Raw genomic sequence first — 19383 nt, 5'->3', positions numbered from 1 at the left:
TCTTCCCCCGTTTCGGTGCCGAATTTGCTAATTTACTTTCCTTTTTAATCCAATTTAATCCTACTCACAGGTAGTTGTTTCTTGCAGACAAATTGTCCAGGAAAAAGTCAGCGCTCTCTGATAACGGCTGTGCGGCTTCGCTCCGCGGAAGAAGCAGTCGTCGCTCACAGCACCGCGCCACTCTCCCCGCTTTGCTCCAGAGCCCAAAAACAGGGTCCCTTCACAATTTGGGGGGGGCGCTAAGGGTGCCCGCTGAGTCCCACGCTCACAGGCTTCACCCGCCTGTGATTTTAAAGTGGGTCCCCGCTTCGCTGCAGCGGTCAGACCCGATCCCACGGAGCTGGTCTCTCAGAGATCAGAGGGAATCCGCCATTATCGCTGGCGCTAACCCGGAAGTGCTGAATCAGAGAGTTTTCAGCAGGCATGGCCACTGCTGCTTTCTGAAACAACAACAAAGGCAAAACTTGCTCTTTAAAAAACAATGAAAATATTTTCCAGACCCTTTGCACTCTGTCCCTTGTTCAGAGGAACATACATCTGATTGATAACCTAGGCTATGACTAAGCAGGAGGAGACATGCGTGGTGCATCTAGAAACTGATTGTGCTTTCTTCTCCACCTTCCCCCATGATCTAGCTGGCACAAGAGAAGCAGAAACTGTTAGTCATGCGCGCAGAGTTGGCACCTGCCTTCCTTTCACAGCATCCAGATGCACCAGTGCCAATCATTTCATGCCAGTCTGAAGGGCCAAGGAATGAGTTTGAGGGTTTGGAATGCCACTCTAACAGCCATGGAGCCCACCTCTGTTCAGGTGAGAAGTGTTGGTGGAGAATGGAGGCCAGGTTCCATCCCCTTCACTAAGCTCTAGAAATGGATGGCACATTCCAGCCATTAGATTTCAGGAGTGGGCATGAAATATAAAATTCTGTTGTCTGTTTAGGGTGTGGGGAGGGTTGTCGGAGCCACAACAGGGTTGCAGTGATTGAAAACAATGCCAGTTTCTGAGAAAGGAAATGGGAACAGTTCAGGAGTAATTCTAGCCACACACAGTGGAAACATCAGAGTCCATGCACTGAATTTCACACCATGTTTTACTCTTAGCCATTCAGGTGAGTCAGTTAGCATACCATCTCACCTCTGCTTGGGGTTTTTGGAGCGCTTTGTGGACTAGTAATGTGTATTCCTATTAAAGGGCATGCCCATATTATCAGTCCCTGGTAACATCATATAGAGACCTTGACAATGCTAAGCTCGATTCATGGATGCCCTGGACAGTCAGAATGGAATCATCTGTGTTCTACGGTCCTCCTTGAACAAGAGGACAAGAGCAACAAAGGGGTAATATGGCACCCGTTCCATTTTGAAGCTGATTTGAGGCTGGCTTGTTGTCATGCTGCCTCAGTTTGACAGAAGTGAGTAAGCATCCTAAAATCTGAGCCTCCTGCCATTTAGATGCTGCATCTGAAGACTTGATACAAAGAAATGTCCCTGAGCATGAGCAGAGTGCCCTTTCCCACAAGTCGCGACAGTCAGTCTTGACTGCTGTAGAGTTAAGAGATCTCACACAGGTTTGAAGTCTGCCATTTAGGAAAGAGTGTCTTGGCTGACTGGGCTCTCAAGCAGAAGATGATTTGGAACCAGAAATCTCCAGCAAAGAATTGCTCCTACTAACACCTCCAGCCTCATTTCTGTCTACAGAGAGAAGCCCCAGCATAGAATATTACCGTCACACTCTCAACCGCCCACCTTTCACGTATGCTGCCCTTATTCGTTGGGTAAGTTATTTAGCAAAAGGTAAATATGAAATCCCATACATATAGGATACAACTATATTTTTTAAATGCTATGCAGCTTTTTACCAGATCAAAACCCCAAAATATGAATGTTGTTTTCCAGATACAGTATGATTGAATGTCCTTGCAATAGGCACCATTCTTGTTGCCCCTATATGCTATTGCCTCCCTTCTCTACTTCCTGGCTTCAGCAGCACTATCCTTTGCCCACAAACCTCTTCCTTCTCTGTACTCAGTTGACTTCCACTTGTGTCTGTTTCCTGTAGCCAACAACTTTCTGAAAAGTTCACTGTGTGGTTGCAACACACCCCTCAAGAATGGGATGGGGAATCTGGCCCTCCAGATCATCCCATGTGAAAAGAACCTATGGGTCTTGGTGGGCACAAGCCTGACATGAGTCACAAGCTTAATTCCCATCATTCCTGCCTACTGGCTATGCTGTCTGAGGCTGGTGAGAGTTGGAGTCCATCAACCCCTGGAGGACTTCTGGTCACCTCTAACTGCATTGACAGAAAAAGTTCTACCTGGATCACTAAGCCAGTGAGGACTGAAGGGCATCTAAAGGGTCTTTCCGTTTGGGTTTTTAAAAAGCCCATTCATCTGATCACATACTTCACATGGAAGTGTAATTAGTGGCAAGTGGGGGATTGTGCAGGGCTAGACCTAGCTGTCAGCAACTCAAGCAGCTATTTTAGGCATCAGTACTTTAAGAGGTACAATGACAAGCATATGTCACACATAGAATGCTTGGTCACAGCTCTCCAACAACATACAAGTGTTGAGTTGAGCCTAGTACCCACTGGGGCCCACTTCCAGCGATGTGCATGGCAGCTGTCAGAGAAAACATTTCAGCCTACCCTTTGATTCAGGCTCCATAACTTACTGTACAATGCTCGCATGGGCTCTCAAAAAGCAAGGGTTGCCATCTTTCTTGGGCTAGTGAGCATCTTTAGAATTCTGAGCATGCATCACATGGCTGCAATGCACACCTGGCATAAGACAAAGTGGCTGCCACATCTAAAAGAGCAGAAAAGGGTGTGGGCATCTGCATTAGTCACCATCATACTTGCTCAGAGAGTGAGGGATGCTCTTTTCACCTCTCCTTTGTTCAGAAGACAGTGCAACCAGGAACTGAGCAGGAAGAACAAACAGTCCTTTCTGCATTGTGGATTTTTGAGGTGTTATTTACTGAGGCCTTTTACAGCCACCATAGGAGGTGAGCCCTGTGCCAGGCACACTGAACCTCCCTCCCTCCCATCACCTTCTACATGCATCCAATTTAGCACAACAATACTGGGAGCACAGAAGGCCCTTTTGTTGCTTTTCAAGAAGACGCTGAGATACCTTTGCCTCAAAACCAGGCTGTTAACCATACCTGCCTATTACTTGCAGGCCATCTTACAATCTCCTAAGAAGCAGCTCAGCCTGAGTGAGATTTATCGCTGGTTTAACAACTTTGGCTACTTCAGGCACAATGTAACCACCTGGAAGGTAAGGGGATCCCATTCTTAAACTGAGAATCAAGGGGCAGCCTCATCTGAAAGAGCAGAAGAGGCAGTTAATAGGCAGGAGGATATGGACAGAGCAGGCATGAAATGTCCCTCTTTTTAGATTGAAATCTCAACTACTGAGCAAGTGAGATCAGAACCCCCAAGTTTAAAAATTAATTTTTAAAAATCAAAAGGACTTTGATGTGTACACTTTGCAGAATTGGAAACACAATTTCTCCAGACTAGGGAACCAGGACAGAAATGAATGGTGAAAAATGTGGGACAGCACTTTATAAGTATTATAATAATAATGAACAGACTGAAAGAGGTGAGTTTTAGAACCTTGCCTCAGAAACACACCCCACCCTGCAACACTCAAGAGGTAATAAAGGTATTTGATTCTCTATTGCCCAAGAAACCACGGGGAAGGCTGGTGGCTTAGTCCTAAGTACCCTCAGTAGAAAATCTTCAAGTAGGCTGATCTTGGTTAGCTGGAACTATGACTCAGTAGCCTGGTTTGCACATAATGCTAAGCCAAGCTATGGCTTTTGTGTCAATGAGCAAGCTTGCTGGTACACAGTAATAAAATGGCAGCCTCTTCACTCCTCTCTTGCTCCTGCAACACTACCTGGAGCCAAGCCTTAGTTTAACTTAGCATTATACGCAAACCCAGGCTCATTGTTTGTCTCTCTTCAAACAAATCATGTGCTTTAAACAAGGTTTGTTCTTGGCTTACTGCTCATGGTTGGTTTGGCACAAGACAAGCCACAAGACTGAAGTCACACAGAATGTTATGTCAAACTAAGGCTTGGCAGTGCAGGAGGACAAAAGTGGCTACAGTCTTCTTACTGTGCATCAGCACACTTGCATGTTGACACTTAAGCCAGGGGTTCCCAAAGTGTGGCCCATGGACTGAGTGTCATTCAAGTAGCCCACGACATGTCTGCAGATTTGCTGTTAAAGACAGGAAATGGCTCACCTATCCATCAAATAGTCATAATGATTTTTAATTGTATTTCATTGGTTCTCTTATTTCTTATACTGTTTGAATTTGAATTCCATAGAATTTAAATTGCAATACATAGAATCATACAATCATAGAATTTTAGAGTTGGAAGGGACCCCAAGGGCCATATACGCCAACCTGCTGCAATCTTAAAATGTGGTCCCCCATTCAATTATAAACAATACTGGACCTTGCTTAGTTTTGCAAATGTGCTAGCAGTTTTATTGCTGCACCACTACAATAAATACCATATAAAAATGTTCTTAATAAAAGAAGCAATAAAAACACAATGCCTTACCATTGTTAAAACAGAAAATAAATAATTAAGACCCTAAGCAACGCTCAAGCCCTCTATGGGAGGAAAAAGTTTGGCCACAGCATACATAGCTTAGCATTTGGGGCAAACTGAGGCAGTATAAGATGGCTTGTTTATTTTACTGTATATTCCTGGGATCACAGTGTTTATTGCAGATGAATACATTTCTATTCATTTCTATAGCAAGTACTTTATAAAATATTAGTTCTAGAACACCATAGAGCAGGGTTAAGGGGCTGAAGATCCTGCTAAGAGGGTTGAAGGGCACCTGAGGGAGGGAGACTTTGGCAGAGGGACGAGAGTTAAGTCGGGGTAAAGGAGAAGGCGGGTCTAATGGCCAGGGCACCCTACCCATCTTTTCTCAACCAACAGAATGCCATTCGACACAACCTGAGCTTGCACAAGTGCTTTGTGCGTGTGGAGAATGTGAAAGGAGCTGTGTGGACGCTGGACGAGTTTGAGTACCAGAAGAAAAGGAACCAGCGTTACTCCACTTATTCACACCCATATCCTGACAGCCAAGAAGCAGCAGCAGGGTCTTCTGCAACCCAAGAGAGACTGGGCCAGCCAAGAACAGAAAGGCGCATCCACCACAGGCTGGAGTCCTCTCCGCACTTTTTGTTTCCTTAGGGACCATGTGCTGAAGGATCACAGTGCAGACTTCCCCCTGCAGGCGGCCTGGCAGCGAGTGTGTGTGTGTGTGTGTGTGTGCACATGCCCCCCCCCCCGAATCAAGCTGGCTTCTTATAGCCACCAGCTTTCCTCAGCATGCACACACAACCCACAACTGAGCCTGCTTCCAGACAAGAAAGCAATATTGCAAAAAGATCAAATCCAGAAGAGGGGGGAAATGGCAGCCTATGCAAGCCTCCCCTGTAAACCCCCCCCCCCATGTTACTGCACACGTAGCCAGCACAAGTACGCTGCAAAAAGAAGAGAGAGATTTTATTGGTTTTTGAGAAGAGATGATAGGAGGTTTGCTTGGAAATAATAAATGGAGGAAACAATTACTCCCCACATCTACTTCTCCAATATACAATCTATGTCAGAAAAATGGCACTAGGGACCAATCCCACCCTCCGCCTCAAACTGTGCCGCACGTTGGCTTGGTTTTAGGCAACTTACAATGCAGACAGAGCCTGGAAGGAGGAGCCCTGCTCATCCTCCCCGTGCCCCGTCCCTTGATAGAGGCACAGCAGTCTTGACTTAAAAGAGGTCAGGTACCCCACCAGCCCCCTGTAGCTGTGCACTGGGAAGGGGGCTTCACGTCTCTCGGGTACGGCTAAGCAATGCTGCGTTTTCCTGCTTCATGGCCCGGTAGTCACTGAGAATCCTCTCCAAATTGCTCAGGGTTTTCTTGCTGGTTTCACTCTCAATCTGGGAAAAGAGACATTTTATTTTATGAATGGGTAGCAGTGTTCAGCAGGGAGAACTATTGTTTTATGATGGTATCCCAGTTGTGCTATGTAAGCAGCCATGTAAGAGTTGCATTCAGAATGGAAGCCTATAAATATTTTAAAATAAATAAAGTAAGTGTTAAGGGGAACTTTAAAAAAACCCAACACCACTTATTTCTGCTTGAGTGCTGAACCAAGTTTGCCTGCTAAATCTGGTAATGCTTAAAACAACCCCCCACCTACCACACCTCATGCATATCATGTGAATAAGACTGCAGCATTAATCTAGGAAGGAACATCGTGCAAGTGGCAGGTGTGATTGGCAAGATGCAGGAGGGCTCAGGTTCAACTCCTGGGATCGTAATTCTCTTCCTACTCATCATGGGAAAGGGGGAGAAAGACACAGATTTGGAGGCCACTGAGGTCCCACATCCTGTCCACAGGAAGTATGTTCAGGCACCCACACTTCCTGCTTGCAACCTCAACAACAAGAGTCATGCTTTTTTTGTTAATCTGGAAGTAAAAAAAATATCTGAGGTGCATGGTGAGTCTACAGAATCACAACGGCCAGAGTCCATAATGAGGGCTGAGAATCAAGGGGCAGCCTCATCCAAAAGAGCAGAAGCGGCAGGTAACAGGCGGGAGGATATGGACAGAGCAGGCATGGAATGTCCCTCTTTCTAGACTGAAATCTCAACTTCTGAGCGAGTGAGATCAGAACCCCCAAGTTTAAAAATTAATTTTACAAAATCAAAAGGACTTTGATGTGTACAGATGGCAGAATCTGCAAGCTTTCGGCACAGGGGTGGTGGTCAGGAAGCAGGAGAGAAAGCATGACTGGAAGCTAGAACAGAGGGACAGGGGTCCATGTTTGGCAGCTGCATTTTTATTTCTAAAGAGGGAGTTGTTAAAAGATATTTCCTGGTATCCTAATTTCTGAAACAATTTCCTCCACACAGAAGTTCAGATTACTGCAAGAGAGTAATGTTTAATGTTTCCACCCACTTTCTGGCAGGCCTCACCTGCTCCTCTAAGTCCCGGATCTCCCTCAGGATGGTGCCTGTGTCCTCAATAGTCTGAATCAGTTGACTGCAGTTCTAAGGAAGAGGAAGAGTCAGAGTCAGCTGGAAAGGGATGTAGCTCTAACTGCAGCTCTATATCTATATATGAATTAATATATTACTGCTGAGGCTTACCTCGTGCAGTGCTGCCAAATATTTATATGCCTTCCTCACAGCCTCGTCGCGTTTGGCATCCTGCAGAAAGAAAGAATGCAGAAGGGAGGGATGGAAAAGTTAGCAACTGGAAGGTCAGTCAAAGCGCTGCTCTCCATCTCCCCACCCCCAGAATCTGATCCCTTGCCTTCACCTTAAAAACCAGCTCATCAGTGACAGCAAAGGTCCGGTCTACCTTCCCAGTGAGGCCATTGATCTCCTTCTGGAGCTCCTTGGTATCTGACAAGATCTTGAGAAGCACAAATAGCAGGCATTAGAAAATGGAGACTGTTAATAGGTTGAAAACCCAAACTCGGGAACAAAGACAGATAACAACAGTGGTAACAACAACAACAGGCTGTAAACTAACAGCTGGTTCTGTCCTGGGCTGAGGGATAGTACTTGTGGTCAGCCTAGCTGGGCTCCTGCTGGTTGCCTGCATGACAGGATCATCCCTGGCACAGGGAAATGCTGCTGAGGGGCACCATCTTCGCATGATCAGACACACGCATGTCGGCTATGAGAGTTTGCAGGCCCCATGGGATTGCCAGGGTCCCTTGTCTTAGTATGAATTAAAGGCAGTAGTGGCATCCTTTTTAAATCTTTAAGGCAGCTTCCATTTATTCAGCAATCTCAGGGGGACTCTGCTTAGTTTCTTGTTAAGCCCCCATACCTGGCAACCCACCCACCCACTTTTATTTTATTTTAATTACTTTTAATTCATTTCATTTCGTGTACTGCCCTACATCAAAGGAACACAGGGCAGTTTACAATTCGGTTTAAATCAGTCTGAGAATGAAGAATAGTAGTGTGAAAGAGGGGGAATGTGCCCAGCCTGGTTCTTTGCAAGTGTGCATTTCTTATCTCTATTATCTGCATGGGAGAGAATGTTTGGGTGTACATTTTTGTATGTCTGTAAGTTCCTTTCGTACGTACAAAAGAGTATGAAGTGTGTATATCCATCCATCCAACTTACATTACCACCCCTTATACAAAACCCCCAGAATGCTTTACAAATATCTTTAATAAGAAAACACACACTCAACAGATAAAATTAAAACTTACAGTATATCCAATATAGGACTCTCATTCAAAAGTTCTGGACAGAAATGAAAAATGTTAACAGATGGATGGAGGCAGAACAGACATACTTTCTCACATCTGAAGTGCCAGGGGCCCTGTTTTCTTGGGTCTGTTGTAGGTGGAGGTTTATTGCAGGGAGGGGTTATGTGCATGCTAAAGTTGCAGATCCCTGCATCTGAAACTTGGAACTGCTGCAAGTATGTATCAAACCAGGAGCGGGTAGCCCAGTTTTAGCAGCCAAAGGCACAGCCATGTGAGGACTGCAAACACCCAGCCCATTCTGCTCAGCGCTTCCTTCCCTATAGCTCTGCTCAAGTGTTTTCCCTCCCAGCCGTTTTTGACATTGGAGCCTAGCTGCGGGGGAAAAGTGCCAGGATAGGAAGAAGCTGAGAGGAGACTACCAAGGGGGTGGGAGGATTGACCCCCCTCACCTGCATGGCCCTTTTGCTGTTCAAACCCCACCCCCACCCCTTGCATGCCTGGTAAATTGTGGCAGTCCTTCATTTCAACAGGTGAATCTGCCGTCATGTAGCTTAACCCTAGGGGTGACCAACAGTACACCCTATGTATTTTTAAAAGTCAATTCAAAGAAAAAACAGGCTGAAGATTTATAAGAGCTACTAAATCTATCACCATTGGTTTAATGCACTTTCCAACTACATCCAGTAGGTATTATTCCTGAAGGAGAAAGTGGCGGAGGAAGAGATTATAAAGCAGCTTCCTAATATGCTGATCAGTTAGGCACATCAGCATAGTTAAATGTGCAGGAAGTGGGTGCAAAAAACCCTTTACTACTGTGCCAAGATTGTAAATCCTGCTGTGCAGACTGACTCTCATTGTGCTATAGCCTCCCCATCAAGGGCAGAGAGAGCTGAGGAAGCAGAGGATGCCACAGTTGTTGCCATGCAGAATGCTCAGTCATAGGTACACCACACTTCCAAAAAAATGCTCCCTGAAAAGGCACAACCCCCTGCTTGGAAAGCTACACACTCTTCCCTAGCTGCTCCCCTCCCAGTGTATGTTCTGCATCTTGGTTGAAAACTGTCTCCTGAACACCCTCCACACAGGGTACCAACCCTTTTATATAGTGCCAAGGGGAGTTTGTGAGAACCAAAGTGATAGAAAAAGTCTAGAGTGATACATAGTCCAGATCTGAAGTAGGGGGAGACATCCACTGCATCCACCTATGGATTCAGAACAGCAAACGCTCTGCCCTTTGATACTTCTATGGTGAAAGTGCTCTAGGCTTTGCATTGGAAGTTATAAACACAAAATCGGTTCAAAATCATAAGTGCTAATAAGGGCTACAACAGTGTGTAACTCTAGAGCATGGGTAGGCAAACTAAGGCCCGTGGGCCAGATCAGGCCCAATTGCCTTCTGGATCTGGCCCACAGACGGTCTGGGAATTGCTGCAAGGATCACCAGCACGCACACATGCTTTCCCTCTCCCTCACATGGTGGTGGTGCCGGCGCCTCCTCCCTCCCTCCTCCTGGCTTCTCCTCGCCCTGCCTAGAGGAGGAAGGGGGCTGGGCTTTGTTGGTGCCAGCAGCAGCAGTGGCATTCGAGCAGCCGCCATTTTAAGCAGCCCCTCTCCGGAGCCCTTTTGTGTGCCGCTCATCATCCCTCTGCCACCACCGCCAGTCCCTGCTACTCACAAGACACAGGTAAGCAGCCACTGGGGCTCAAGGTGCTCTTGCATCATTTCCCCCCCCCCCAATATATAGTCCGGCCTTCCACAAGTTCTGAGGGACATTGGACTGGCCCCCTGCTGAAAAGTTTGCTGACCCCTGCTCTAGAGAGCCTCATCCCACCTCTAAGGTAGGAACTGGGCAGGAGGAAATGTTTTGTCATTTCCTGTGGCTCACAGTTACAACTAGAAAATAACATTTTCCCTCCAGTGGCAAAGACAGAAGCTTTATTTTGTCTTTGCTGATATTTTGGCTAATAGATTAAAAAAAGTATTAGTGGAAGAGATACCATAAGGACCAAGCTGGCTTTCTCCCAGGTAGACACTTGTCTGACAACACGAGGAACATAATCAACATTTTGGAGAAGTTGCAAGTGAATATTAATACTAAAGCAGTTTTAATTTTCATAGATGCGGAGAAAGCCTTTGATAATATTTCTTGGAATTTTATGAAGAAAAATCTCCAGGGGATGGGGGTGGGTCAAGGGTTTGAAAATGGTATAAGTGCAATTTACTCAGAACAAAAGGCTAAGCTAATAGTCAATAATGTGATGACAGAGGAATTTAAGATAGAGAAAGGTACACGACAAGGCTGCCCAATTTCCCCATTGCTTTTTATTTCGGTCCTGGAGGTTTTGCTAAATATGATTAGAAGGGACCGTCTGATTAACGGTATCCAGGTCGGAGCCAAACAATACAAATTGAAAGCTTTTGCAGATGACCTAGTTTTGACGTTACAGGAGCCAGAATCTAGTACGAAAAGAGTATTAGAACTGATTCAAGATTTTGGTCATGTGGCAGGATTTAAGCTGAACAAGTCAAAAACTAAAGTTCTTGAGAAAAATTTAACACCGATTAAGAAAGAGAGGTTTCAGAAGGAGACAGGTTTAACATTAGTTAAGAAAGTAAAATATCTGGGGGTTAATATGACTGCTAAGAACTTAAATTTATTTAAAGATAACTATGAGAAATGTTGGACAGAAGTGAAAAAAGATTTAGAAATATGGTCAAATTTGAAGCTTTCCTTGTTGGGTCGAATTGCAGCTATAAAGATGAATGTATTGCCAAAAATGTTATTTCTGTTTCAATCATTGCAAATTTTGGACAAGATGGACTGTTTCAAGAAGTGGCAGAGAGACATTTCTAGATTTGTCTGGCAGGGCAAGAAGCCCAGAATAAAATTTAAAATATTAACTGACGCAAAGGAAAGAGGCGGATTTGCCCTGCCAGACCTTAAACTTTACTATGAATCAGCAGCATTCTGCTGGTTGAAAGACTGGCTGCTTCTTGAGAACACAGACATTTTGGATTTGGAAGGTTTTAATAATGTTTTTGGGTGGCATGCATATTTGTGGTACGACAAGGTTAAAGCACATAAAGCATTTAAAAACCATATTGTCAGGAAAGCATTGTTCAATGTCTGGATAAGATACAAAGACTTATTGGAAAATAAAACCCCAAGGTGGTTGTCACCAATGGAAGCGAAGGCTCAGAAAAAGCTCAATATGGAGGCCAAATGGCCGAAATATTGGGAAATATTGGAACAAGAAGGAGAGAAATTGAAATTGCAGAGTTTTGAGAAATTAAAAGATAAAGTGCGAGACTGGCTTCATTATTATCAAATAAGAGAGGCCTATAATTTGGACAAAAAATTGGCTTCCAGGTGGAAAAATCAAAATTGGAAACAGAACTGTTAGATCCCAAAACTAAGATGCTTTCAAGAATGTATAACTTGCTGTTAAAATGGAACACGCAGGATGAAACGGTTAAATCTGCAACGATTAAATGGGCACAAGATATTGGTCATAACATTATGCCTTAACATTAATGCCTTAAGAGAGAATTTTATGAAAATGATATATAGGTGGTACATGACACCAGTCTAGCTTGCAAAAATATATCATTTGCCTGATAATAAGTGTTGGAAATGTAAAGAGAATGAAGGTACATTCTTTCACCTTTGGTGGACGTGCCCAAGGATTAAGGCTTTCTGGGAGATGATCTATAATGAAATGAAAAAGGTATTTAAATATACCTTCCTGAAGAAACCAGAGGCCTTTCTCCTGGGCATGGTCGGCCAATTGGTGCCAAAGAAGGATAGAACTTTCTTTATGTATGCTACAACAGCAGCAAGAATACTCATCGCAAAGTATTGGAAGACACAAGATCTACCCACCTTGGAAGAATGGCAGATGAAAGTGATAGACTATATGGAATTGGCGGAAATGACTGGCAGAATCCGAGACCAGGGAGAAGAGTTGGTGGAAGAAGATTGGAAGAAGTTTAAAGACTATTTGCAGAAACATTGTAAAATTAATGAATGCTAAAATGATGTTGGATTGAAATGAAGTGGCTTTAGCAATAAGGTTAAAAAGAATATGTAAAAATGGACTGATAATTAGATGAAAATATAAAGTTATAATATGTTAAGATATAGAATTAAGATAAATACAAAGAGGGAAAGGATTTGCTGAATTAACTATGTGAATTGGAATACAAAAAAGGGAGGTGTGAGGAGGTCAGGAAACAAGTAATTGAAATATAAGATACGAAAAGATTTATTTATTTTTTAATTGTTTTTTATTTCTTCATGTATTTTGTATTTTTCTTTGCATTTTTGTATCTTTTTTCTTTTTCTTTTTCTTTTCTTATTCTGTAATTGTCTTTTGTTTGTAAAATTTCAATAAATTTTTTTTTTAAAAAAGACAGCAGCTTTATTTTGGAGGCTATTTTTTTAAAAAATGGCTATATTTTATATGCATCACATAGAATCAGCGAATTGTAGAGCTGATGGTCATCTAGTCCAACCCTCTGCCATGCAGGACTCTTGCCCAATGTGGGGCTTGAAGCCACAAGCCTGAGGTTAAGAGTCTCAAGTTCTCCACCGCAGAGCTTTCCAAACTGTGCTGTGACATTAGTGTGTCAGCTGCAGTGTGAGGTGTGTTGTGCAAACAATCTTATGAGGGGTTAGTTTAACCTCCTGCTTGCTAGTAAAACTGATACTGTGTTGTGAAATGATGCATGTCTAAAAAGTGAATGAATGAATGAATTTATTAATACGGTCACAGACCAGCGTCAACACACACAATATCACAGATCATAAAAAATATCAGAAATACAAGGGACAATATGAATATAGCAAGGATTTAAATATAAAAATTAAACTTAATTGTTAGCATGCCCCCTGTAATTAGCAATTAGGGGTTTATGCATTATGGGATACCACTTGCTTCCTGCGATTGATTGCAGACGCACAGAATTTAGCTACATTTAGTGTAGTCTTGGGATTCTTGTCCTCTAGCAGTAGTTTTAAACTATGGTATTCCGATTCTTTCCTGGACTTTTGCAAAACAGGTGTAATAAAAGTCAAGCGTATATCCTCATAAAGACAACAACGTAATAGAACATGTGAAGCAGTTTCAACTTCCAACGAGCCAGAAGGACAGACCCGTGCTGTATATGGTTTACCCTCAAATCTGCCCTGAAGTAAGGCAGAGGGGAGAATGTAAAAGACCGTCTGTATTTGGGTACCTGAAGACCTGACAGGTAGTTAGCTGGAGAGAAACCTCTCCCCTGGTCCCTTATTGCTGGATGTTTGACCATTTCGCTCATGTGGCATTGTAATTCTACGTCCCAGATACGCTGGCGAATTGTAGTCCTAGCTTTCTCGAAGCCTGCCGCTATCAAGGTCTGCTGTGGGATCCCCAAACCTTTAAGCTTTTCCAGCAGTGTAGCTTTCCATCTGGATTGGTAGGTATCTAATAAGGTTAAAGGTGCCAGCCCAACCGGGAAGAAAATAAGCTTTAGCCAATAATGGATCTTCAATATCCATATCCGAGTACTGATAGGCATTTGCCCAACCTCCAAACGGACCGCTATGTTAGACATGCAGGAGGGGATCCCCAGCAGGCAGCGGAAAAACTTAGTTTGGAATGCCTCTAAGAGAGTAAGGTTTTTAAAGCTGCAGATCTGGGATCCATATAGCAATTGTGATAGTATTTTGGCAGCAAAGACCTGGGAGGCTGCCAGTATGTATTGGCCCCCTTTCCCATAAAAGAATCTTATTAACGCTTTGGTAGATCTTTCTGCATTTGCAATAGTATTATTAATCTGAAAGCGCCAGGAGCCCCTTTCCTGGAAGGTTACACCCAGGTATTTAAAGGTTGCTACCTGTTCTATTGAGCGATTGTCTATTCTCCATTTGTGCCTCCTCCTTTTTTTAGAGAACACCATGACTTTGGATTTGTTGTAGTTAATTGTTAGTTGTTCAATACTGCAGTATTTGGTAAAGGATCTCAAAAGTTTTCTTAATCCAACACAATAAAAAGAAATTAAAACTGTGTCATCCGCATATAAAAGGACCGGGAGGGGCGTACCAGCCAATTTGGGGGGATGGGCATTTTCTTTCTCCATATTTCCTACTAGCGAGTTGATATAAAAGTTAAATAAAGTAGGCGCAAGGACACACCCTTGCCTAACCCCCTGATGGATTTGGATTTCCTTGGATAAGTGGCCCTGTCGGTCACACCTTACCCTGATCCGTGTATTTTCATATAAACTGTGGATGAGATACAGTAGGCGTTTGTTTATATTTGCGGCACTTAGCTTTCCCCAAAGCCTGTCCCTCGGTATTAAATCAAAAGCAGATTTGAAATCTATAAAGGCCACGTATAAGGAACCTCCTTTTCTTGATGAATATTTCTCCGCAAGATGTTGGAGAACAAGGCCCTGGTCTAAGGTTGACCGGTTTGCCCTAAAACCCGCCTGTACTTCTGAAAGAATGTGGTTTTGTTCCAACCAGTCCACTAATTTATCGCATAGGTGGGCAGTGTACAATTTGCTAATGATACTTAGGAGGCTAATTGGCCTGTAATTAGCCGGATCTGATCGGCTCCCTTTCTTGAATAATGATGCATTATTATTATTATTATTATTCCCTTTCTTGTGAAATGATGCATGTCTAAAAAGTGTGTCACCAACATGAAAAAGTTTGGAAGGCTCTGCTCTACCAACTGAGCGATCTCAGCTTGATGACTCTGAGCTTAAAAGTGTGAGGATCCATCATGGAAAAGTACTGCACATGAGGCAAAACGTGAAAGCTCACTACTCATCACTATTTGCACATTCAAACCAGGTTAGGACAACTTTTTCCTTGACATTAAATGTTATGTATGTGCAAATAATGTCATCGCTGCTTTTAATATGTAAGGACCCCTGAAATGTTCAGTCTTCCCCACCAGCTTTCTGCCATGGGCTCATCACACAGGGCTATCACCTGTGTACGCAAGACAAGGCTTGAGAAAGAACTTCACAGGTGCCCATTGTTTTACCTTTGTGATCTCCTCCTTCTGCTTACGAATATTGCCGACAATTTCTAGGATGCGCTGGGTATAGGCAGAGCGAGAGACATCCTTGGGAAGGGATTCTAGCTCCATAAGCTGGAGACAGAGTGGAAAGCAGGAATGGGACTGGGTTACAACAAGCAGACGAATGTGCAAATGGTACAGGGGCTCCTGGAAGAGACTAAGGAGTTTCTACCTCTGAGCCCCATCCCACTGTGCAGAGACCCAGGACTCACTTGAGGTGGCAAACGTGTCTGGACTACACCATGACCAAATGCTCCTCCATTCACACAACAAATCCCTGCACAAAGAAAGCTAACATGCAAGGGGGAATGCCAGCCTAGTTCCCTCAGGCATGCTAGTCTACAATGGGCAGGATTCTGTTTTGTTTTTTTCATGAGGGAGCGTTCCATAATGTGATGTAGCCTGGACACAGGTTCACCTGTTCAATGAGGCCAGGTGGAATTGTAACTAGTATAAGTTAACAAACTGACTTATGAAACAGGTGAGTCCTCTCAGCAGTACTGGCGGTTGTAAGAATTTTTCTGAGATACTGTCACCCATTTAAAGTTAGCAAATATCTCCCAATTACAGAGAAACAGTAAAATGTGGAGTGTGGGGAAAGGATTCTCATTATTCATTCTCTGTGGAATAATCACCGCACAAGAAGCAATGGACCATAAATCACCTTGTGCATACCGAGCTTTGCCAGGAGCCCTGCACCCCAAACCACCACCCTAAGACACGCCACTAACCAGCTGTTTGTAGAGATCATCCTTGCGCTTCGCTTCATCCGCGGCTGATCGGATCCGCTCATGCAGCTCCCTGATCTCTGACAGGCGCTGTGATGATTCCAGCTGCAAAGAGGAGCAGACAAGAGAGTGTCACGGCTGCCCAGGCTCCCTCCCAACCCTTGAAGGACTCCTCACACCCTTTCGCTTGCGTCACCTCCTTGGAGTCATGGAGGGCCTTGAGCTCCCGGAACTCCTGGATCAGAGGCACCCGGTGCTTCTCCCACTGGGCGGCCAGCTGGATGACCCGCTGTGCACTGCTCTCCACCATCACCTGCAGGAGACCAAAAGTGAACCTGAGATTCTAAGCCTCCCGGTTTCTCTCATCTGCTATGTGGTGTTGTATGCCATTTTTGGAGATAGCAGGTGAGACCCTGTACACCCACATGCACCAAACCCCTTCCTCCTTCCCCTACTGCTCCAATCCCACTGAGGACATCTGATAAGACGGGTGCACAAGTGGGTGGTGGACAACGGTGCTTAATAAAAGCTCCCTCCAAAGGCGGATTCAGGGTGTTCCTCTTCCCTGCTTCCACTTACAACTACAGCCTCCTCCACCCATGTCCACATCCATCTGTTGTCTCCCCTTCACCAAGCATCCTGCCACTCAACCACCTGTAGGTTTCTAAAACCTTTCTCAATGGTCCCCACGGAAACTCCAGCAAGCACCCCCACTCTCTGCAGCCTCCTCATTCCTGGCTGCTCCACTCCCAACAATGGAAAGAGGGGCTTCCGCCCTCCTCTTGCCTGGCCCATTACCTGCAGCTTAGCCATGTTGTTCTCTGCATCGGGAAGTAGCTGTACAGCACAGCCCTTCACTCGCAGCACCTGGTCCCGCTCTGTCACTCCCAGCTGCCGCTGCCGCACCTCCCCTTCCACCTGAAGAAGAAATGGATCCCCCTCAGGACTGACCCAAGGTGAAGCCCAAATGGGGGAGGGGGCAGGCACCCAAGAACACCGTGGTGTCCTTGCACAGCCCCCACTTGCTTCAGAGGGGCTTCCTCAGGAGATCTGCCCCATGGGCTAGGGCTATATTTCTTCCACTCTGCCAACCACAAACCTTTAGGCAGCTCATTCTGGAGACCATGCCCCATCAGGGCCTTGGGAGTCCTTCAGCTTTTCCTCTGCCAGAGGTGCTGCAAGTGCTGCTGAGAGCCAGAAGGAGGTCCTAGAGGCCCTTTAGCTGGTGGGGCTCAGCCAGACAGTGGTGCTGCCATCCCCCAACTGATTCTTCTCACCTGTGTGAGAGTCAACCCCAGTGTGGCGATCTGGCCTTCAAGAGCCTCAATCTGCTCCATGAGATGGCCCAGTTCACCTTCCAAAGTTTCCAGTTCTGTTGCTTGGCGTTCCCGTAAGTCCTGGGGGGAAGGGGGTGAGGAGAAGGTAAGGGGGGGGGGAGTGATGCTTGAGGAATCAGAGCTGGAATCCTGTCTTAATAAACCCTGCATTTATGCAAAAATACAGCTCAACCCATCTCTTATTACAAGTATAATTTCTTTTTGTTATTACTTGAAATTCCTTAACCACCCTTCATCAAAAGTATATGACAGGCTTTTTGGAATATCCAGTTCCCTGTTCCAAAAATTGCCTCTATTCTGGGTGAAGATGTGTGAATAAAAGATATTCACACAACACACCCACACACAATTAGAAAACACACATGCACAACAAAAGGCATTGAGACAAAGCACACATGGTTTTTCCTCCATGTAAAACCACAACAACCCACCACAGAGCCCACCGTGGGAAAAAAGGGGGTGACAGGCAAGTTGTCCTCTTGTAATGGAGGTGCATGACCCCATGGAAGCCTGCTAATGCCGAAACAAGTGGCTGGTGGAGGTGAAGATCTTAGTATAGCGGTCAAAGAAGCAGGGCTCTGGGCTCTAAAAACCCATCATGAGTCTTCCTTGGTAAACAGCTGCATTTTGTTGCAGATCCCACCCCCACCCCCCAAATCCAAATTTGGACAATTTGGATTAAAGTAAAAAGGCGCCTCTGCTGACAAGATGTAAACAAATGTTGAGGAATGATCCGCTGTGGTGTGAAGATCTTAAAGAAGTTCATAGAATCATAGAGTTGGAAGAGACCACAAGGGCCATCGAGTCCAACCCCCTGCCAAGCAGGAAACACCATCAGAGCACTCCTGACATATGGTTGTCAAGCCTCTGCTTAAAGACCTTTGCAAGTTATTCTTGCAAAGATGAATGTCTGGAAAAAGGGGGCAGACAAATGTTTCAAGTCATTTTATTTGCAAAGGATTTGTAAAGCTGCTGCTCTTCCCAGAGTATCAGAATTATAAGAATTCAAGAAGAGAAGAGAAGATTCTAAGAGGAAATCAGGGTCCTATTATTCTTAAAAGAAGATTCTTTGATGTGTTCACCAAGTTATTTCAACAGCTCCTGCCACCAATTGCAAGCTGCTGACAATATGTGACATGAGGATCCCCAACATCTGCACTGACTTCCTGTTCTCTCTGCAGCACAATTCAAGGTGATGGTAATAAAACTCCAAAGCAGCTTAAGACTCAATATACCTAAGATACCATCACCTCCCATGTGCCCCCTTGCCTGTGTGCACATACATGCAGTTTTTATTAATTCAAAAAGCAGAATGAGATGGCATAAAGCATGCCCCAATATTTTTTAGCCACAACCCCCTTCCCCATCTGGGCTCTTGCCTTTAGGCAAACAGAACTGGCTCTCACTAGAGCCCCCCCCCCTCTTTGGTTTACCTGTTCTGATGTCCGGGACATTGGCAGCGTTTCCACTTGCACTGGCGATTCTGCCTCCTGTTGGGAGACCAAACAGAGAGTAATCATAGACCATCACCTCTTCCCCTGCATGCTCCACCCCTCCTTGCTTGCTCCCCAACCTACCTCAACAAATGAGATTCTTCAGCTGGTGCTGCTGAATAACTCAAATCACTTTGATCCAAAAAAAAAAACGTTGTTGTTGTTGTTGTGCCTTAAGCCCATCCCCCCCATTCTAGGCCCTCCCCAACCCCCTTCATACCTGCTTATAGGCCAAGTGCTGAGTGTGGGTGAAGCGAGAGCCCTTGGCCAGAGCCCCAGCATGCTCACGGCCAGCACCAAAAGCACCCAGGAGCTGAATCAGGTCCTGGGCTGTTCCCTGGTGGGCAGGCCCAGCACGAGGAGATGCCTGCCGGAACTGGTCCAGGAGGCGCCGCTGCAGCCGCTGACGCTTCCATTGGTGGTATTCCTGAGGGGAGGGCAAAGGGAAATAAGGGGCGGGGTTTGGCAGTGC

The 19383-nt window shown here is 45.0% G+C and overlaps 3 protein-coding genes across 10 annotated transcripts in view; 1 reads left to right on the top strand and 2 right to left on the bottom strand.

Annotated features, from left to right (window-relative positions):
* FOXP3 (forkhead box P3) overlaps window positions 1-5331 on the top strand; it is a 30267-nt gene extending 24936 nt beyond the window's left edge. For 5 of the 6 annotated variants that reach the window (XM_053371019.1, XM_053371017.1, XM_053371015.1 and 2 more), the window contains 4 exons: window positions 636-810; window positions 1698-1774; window positions 3185-3283; window positions 4977-5331. In XM_053371019.1, the coding sequence (XP_053226994.1) occupies window positions 636-810; window positions 1698-1774; window positions 3185-3283; window positions 4977-5234 (609 nt within the window). In that variant the 3' untranslated portion in view covers window positions 5235-5331. The remainder of the gene's footprint in view (window positions 1-635; window positions 811-1697; window positions 1775-3184; window positions 3284-4976) is intronic. The other variant, XM_053371020.1, reaches the window with a different exon arrangement.
* The window catches only part of HSD17B10 (hydroxysteroid 17-beta dehydrogenase 10), a 239552-nt gene that overhangs the window by 138087 nt on the left and 82082 nt on the right, over window positions 1-19383 (bottom strand). The gene's annotated exons all lie outside the window — the stretch shown is intronic.
* The window catches only part of CCDC22 (coiled-coil domain containing 22), a 28123-nt gene continuing 14263 nt past the window's right edge, over window positions 5524-19383 (bottom strand). For both annotated transcript variants that reach the window (XM_053370982.1, XM_053370983.1), the window contains exons 8-18: window positions 19132-19338; window positions 18852-18908; window positions 17359-17478; window positions 16880-16999; window positions 16278-16394; window positions 16085-16186; window positions 15318-15425; window positions 7370-7465; window positions 7198-7257; window positions 7024-7098; window positions 5524-5981 (exon numbers count right to left, since the gene is read on the bottom strand). In XM_053370982.1, coding sequence (XP_053226957.1) covers window positions 5868-5981; window positions 7024-7098; window positions 7198-7257; window positions 7370-7465; window positions 15318-15425; window positions 16085-16186; window positions 16278-16394; window positions 16880-16999; window positions 17359-17478; window positions 18852-18908; window positions 19132-19338 — 1176 coding nt within the window. In that variant the 3' untranslated portion in view covers window positions 5524-5867. The remainder of the gene's footprint in view (window positions 5982-7023; window positions 7099-7197; window positions 7258-7369; window positions 7466-15317; window positions 15426-16084; window positions 16187-16277; window positions 16395-16879; window positions 17000-17358; window positions 17479-18851; window positions 18909-19131; window positions 19339-19383) is intronic.

This window comes from Podarcis raffonei, chromosome 17, assembly GCF_027172205.1.
Source record: "Podarcis raffonei isolate rPodRaf1 chromosome 17, rPodRaf1.pri, whole genome shotgun sequence".
NCBI lineage: Eukaryota > Metazoa > Chordata > Lepidosauria > Squamata > Lacertidae > Podarcis > Podarcis raffonei.
The sequence above is the reverse complement of the archived record's forward strand: the minus strand, read 5'-3'. Positions and strand labels throughout refer to the sequence as shown.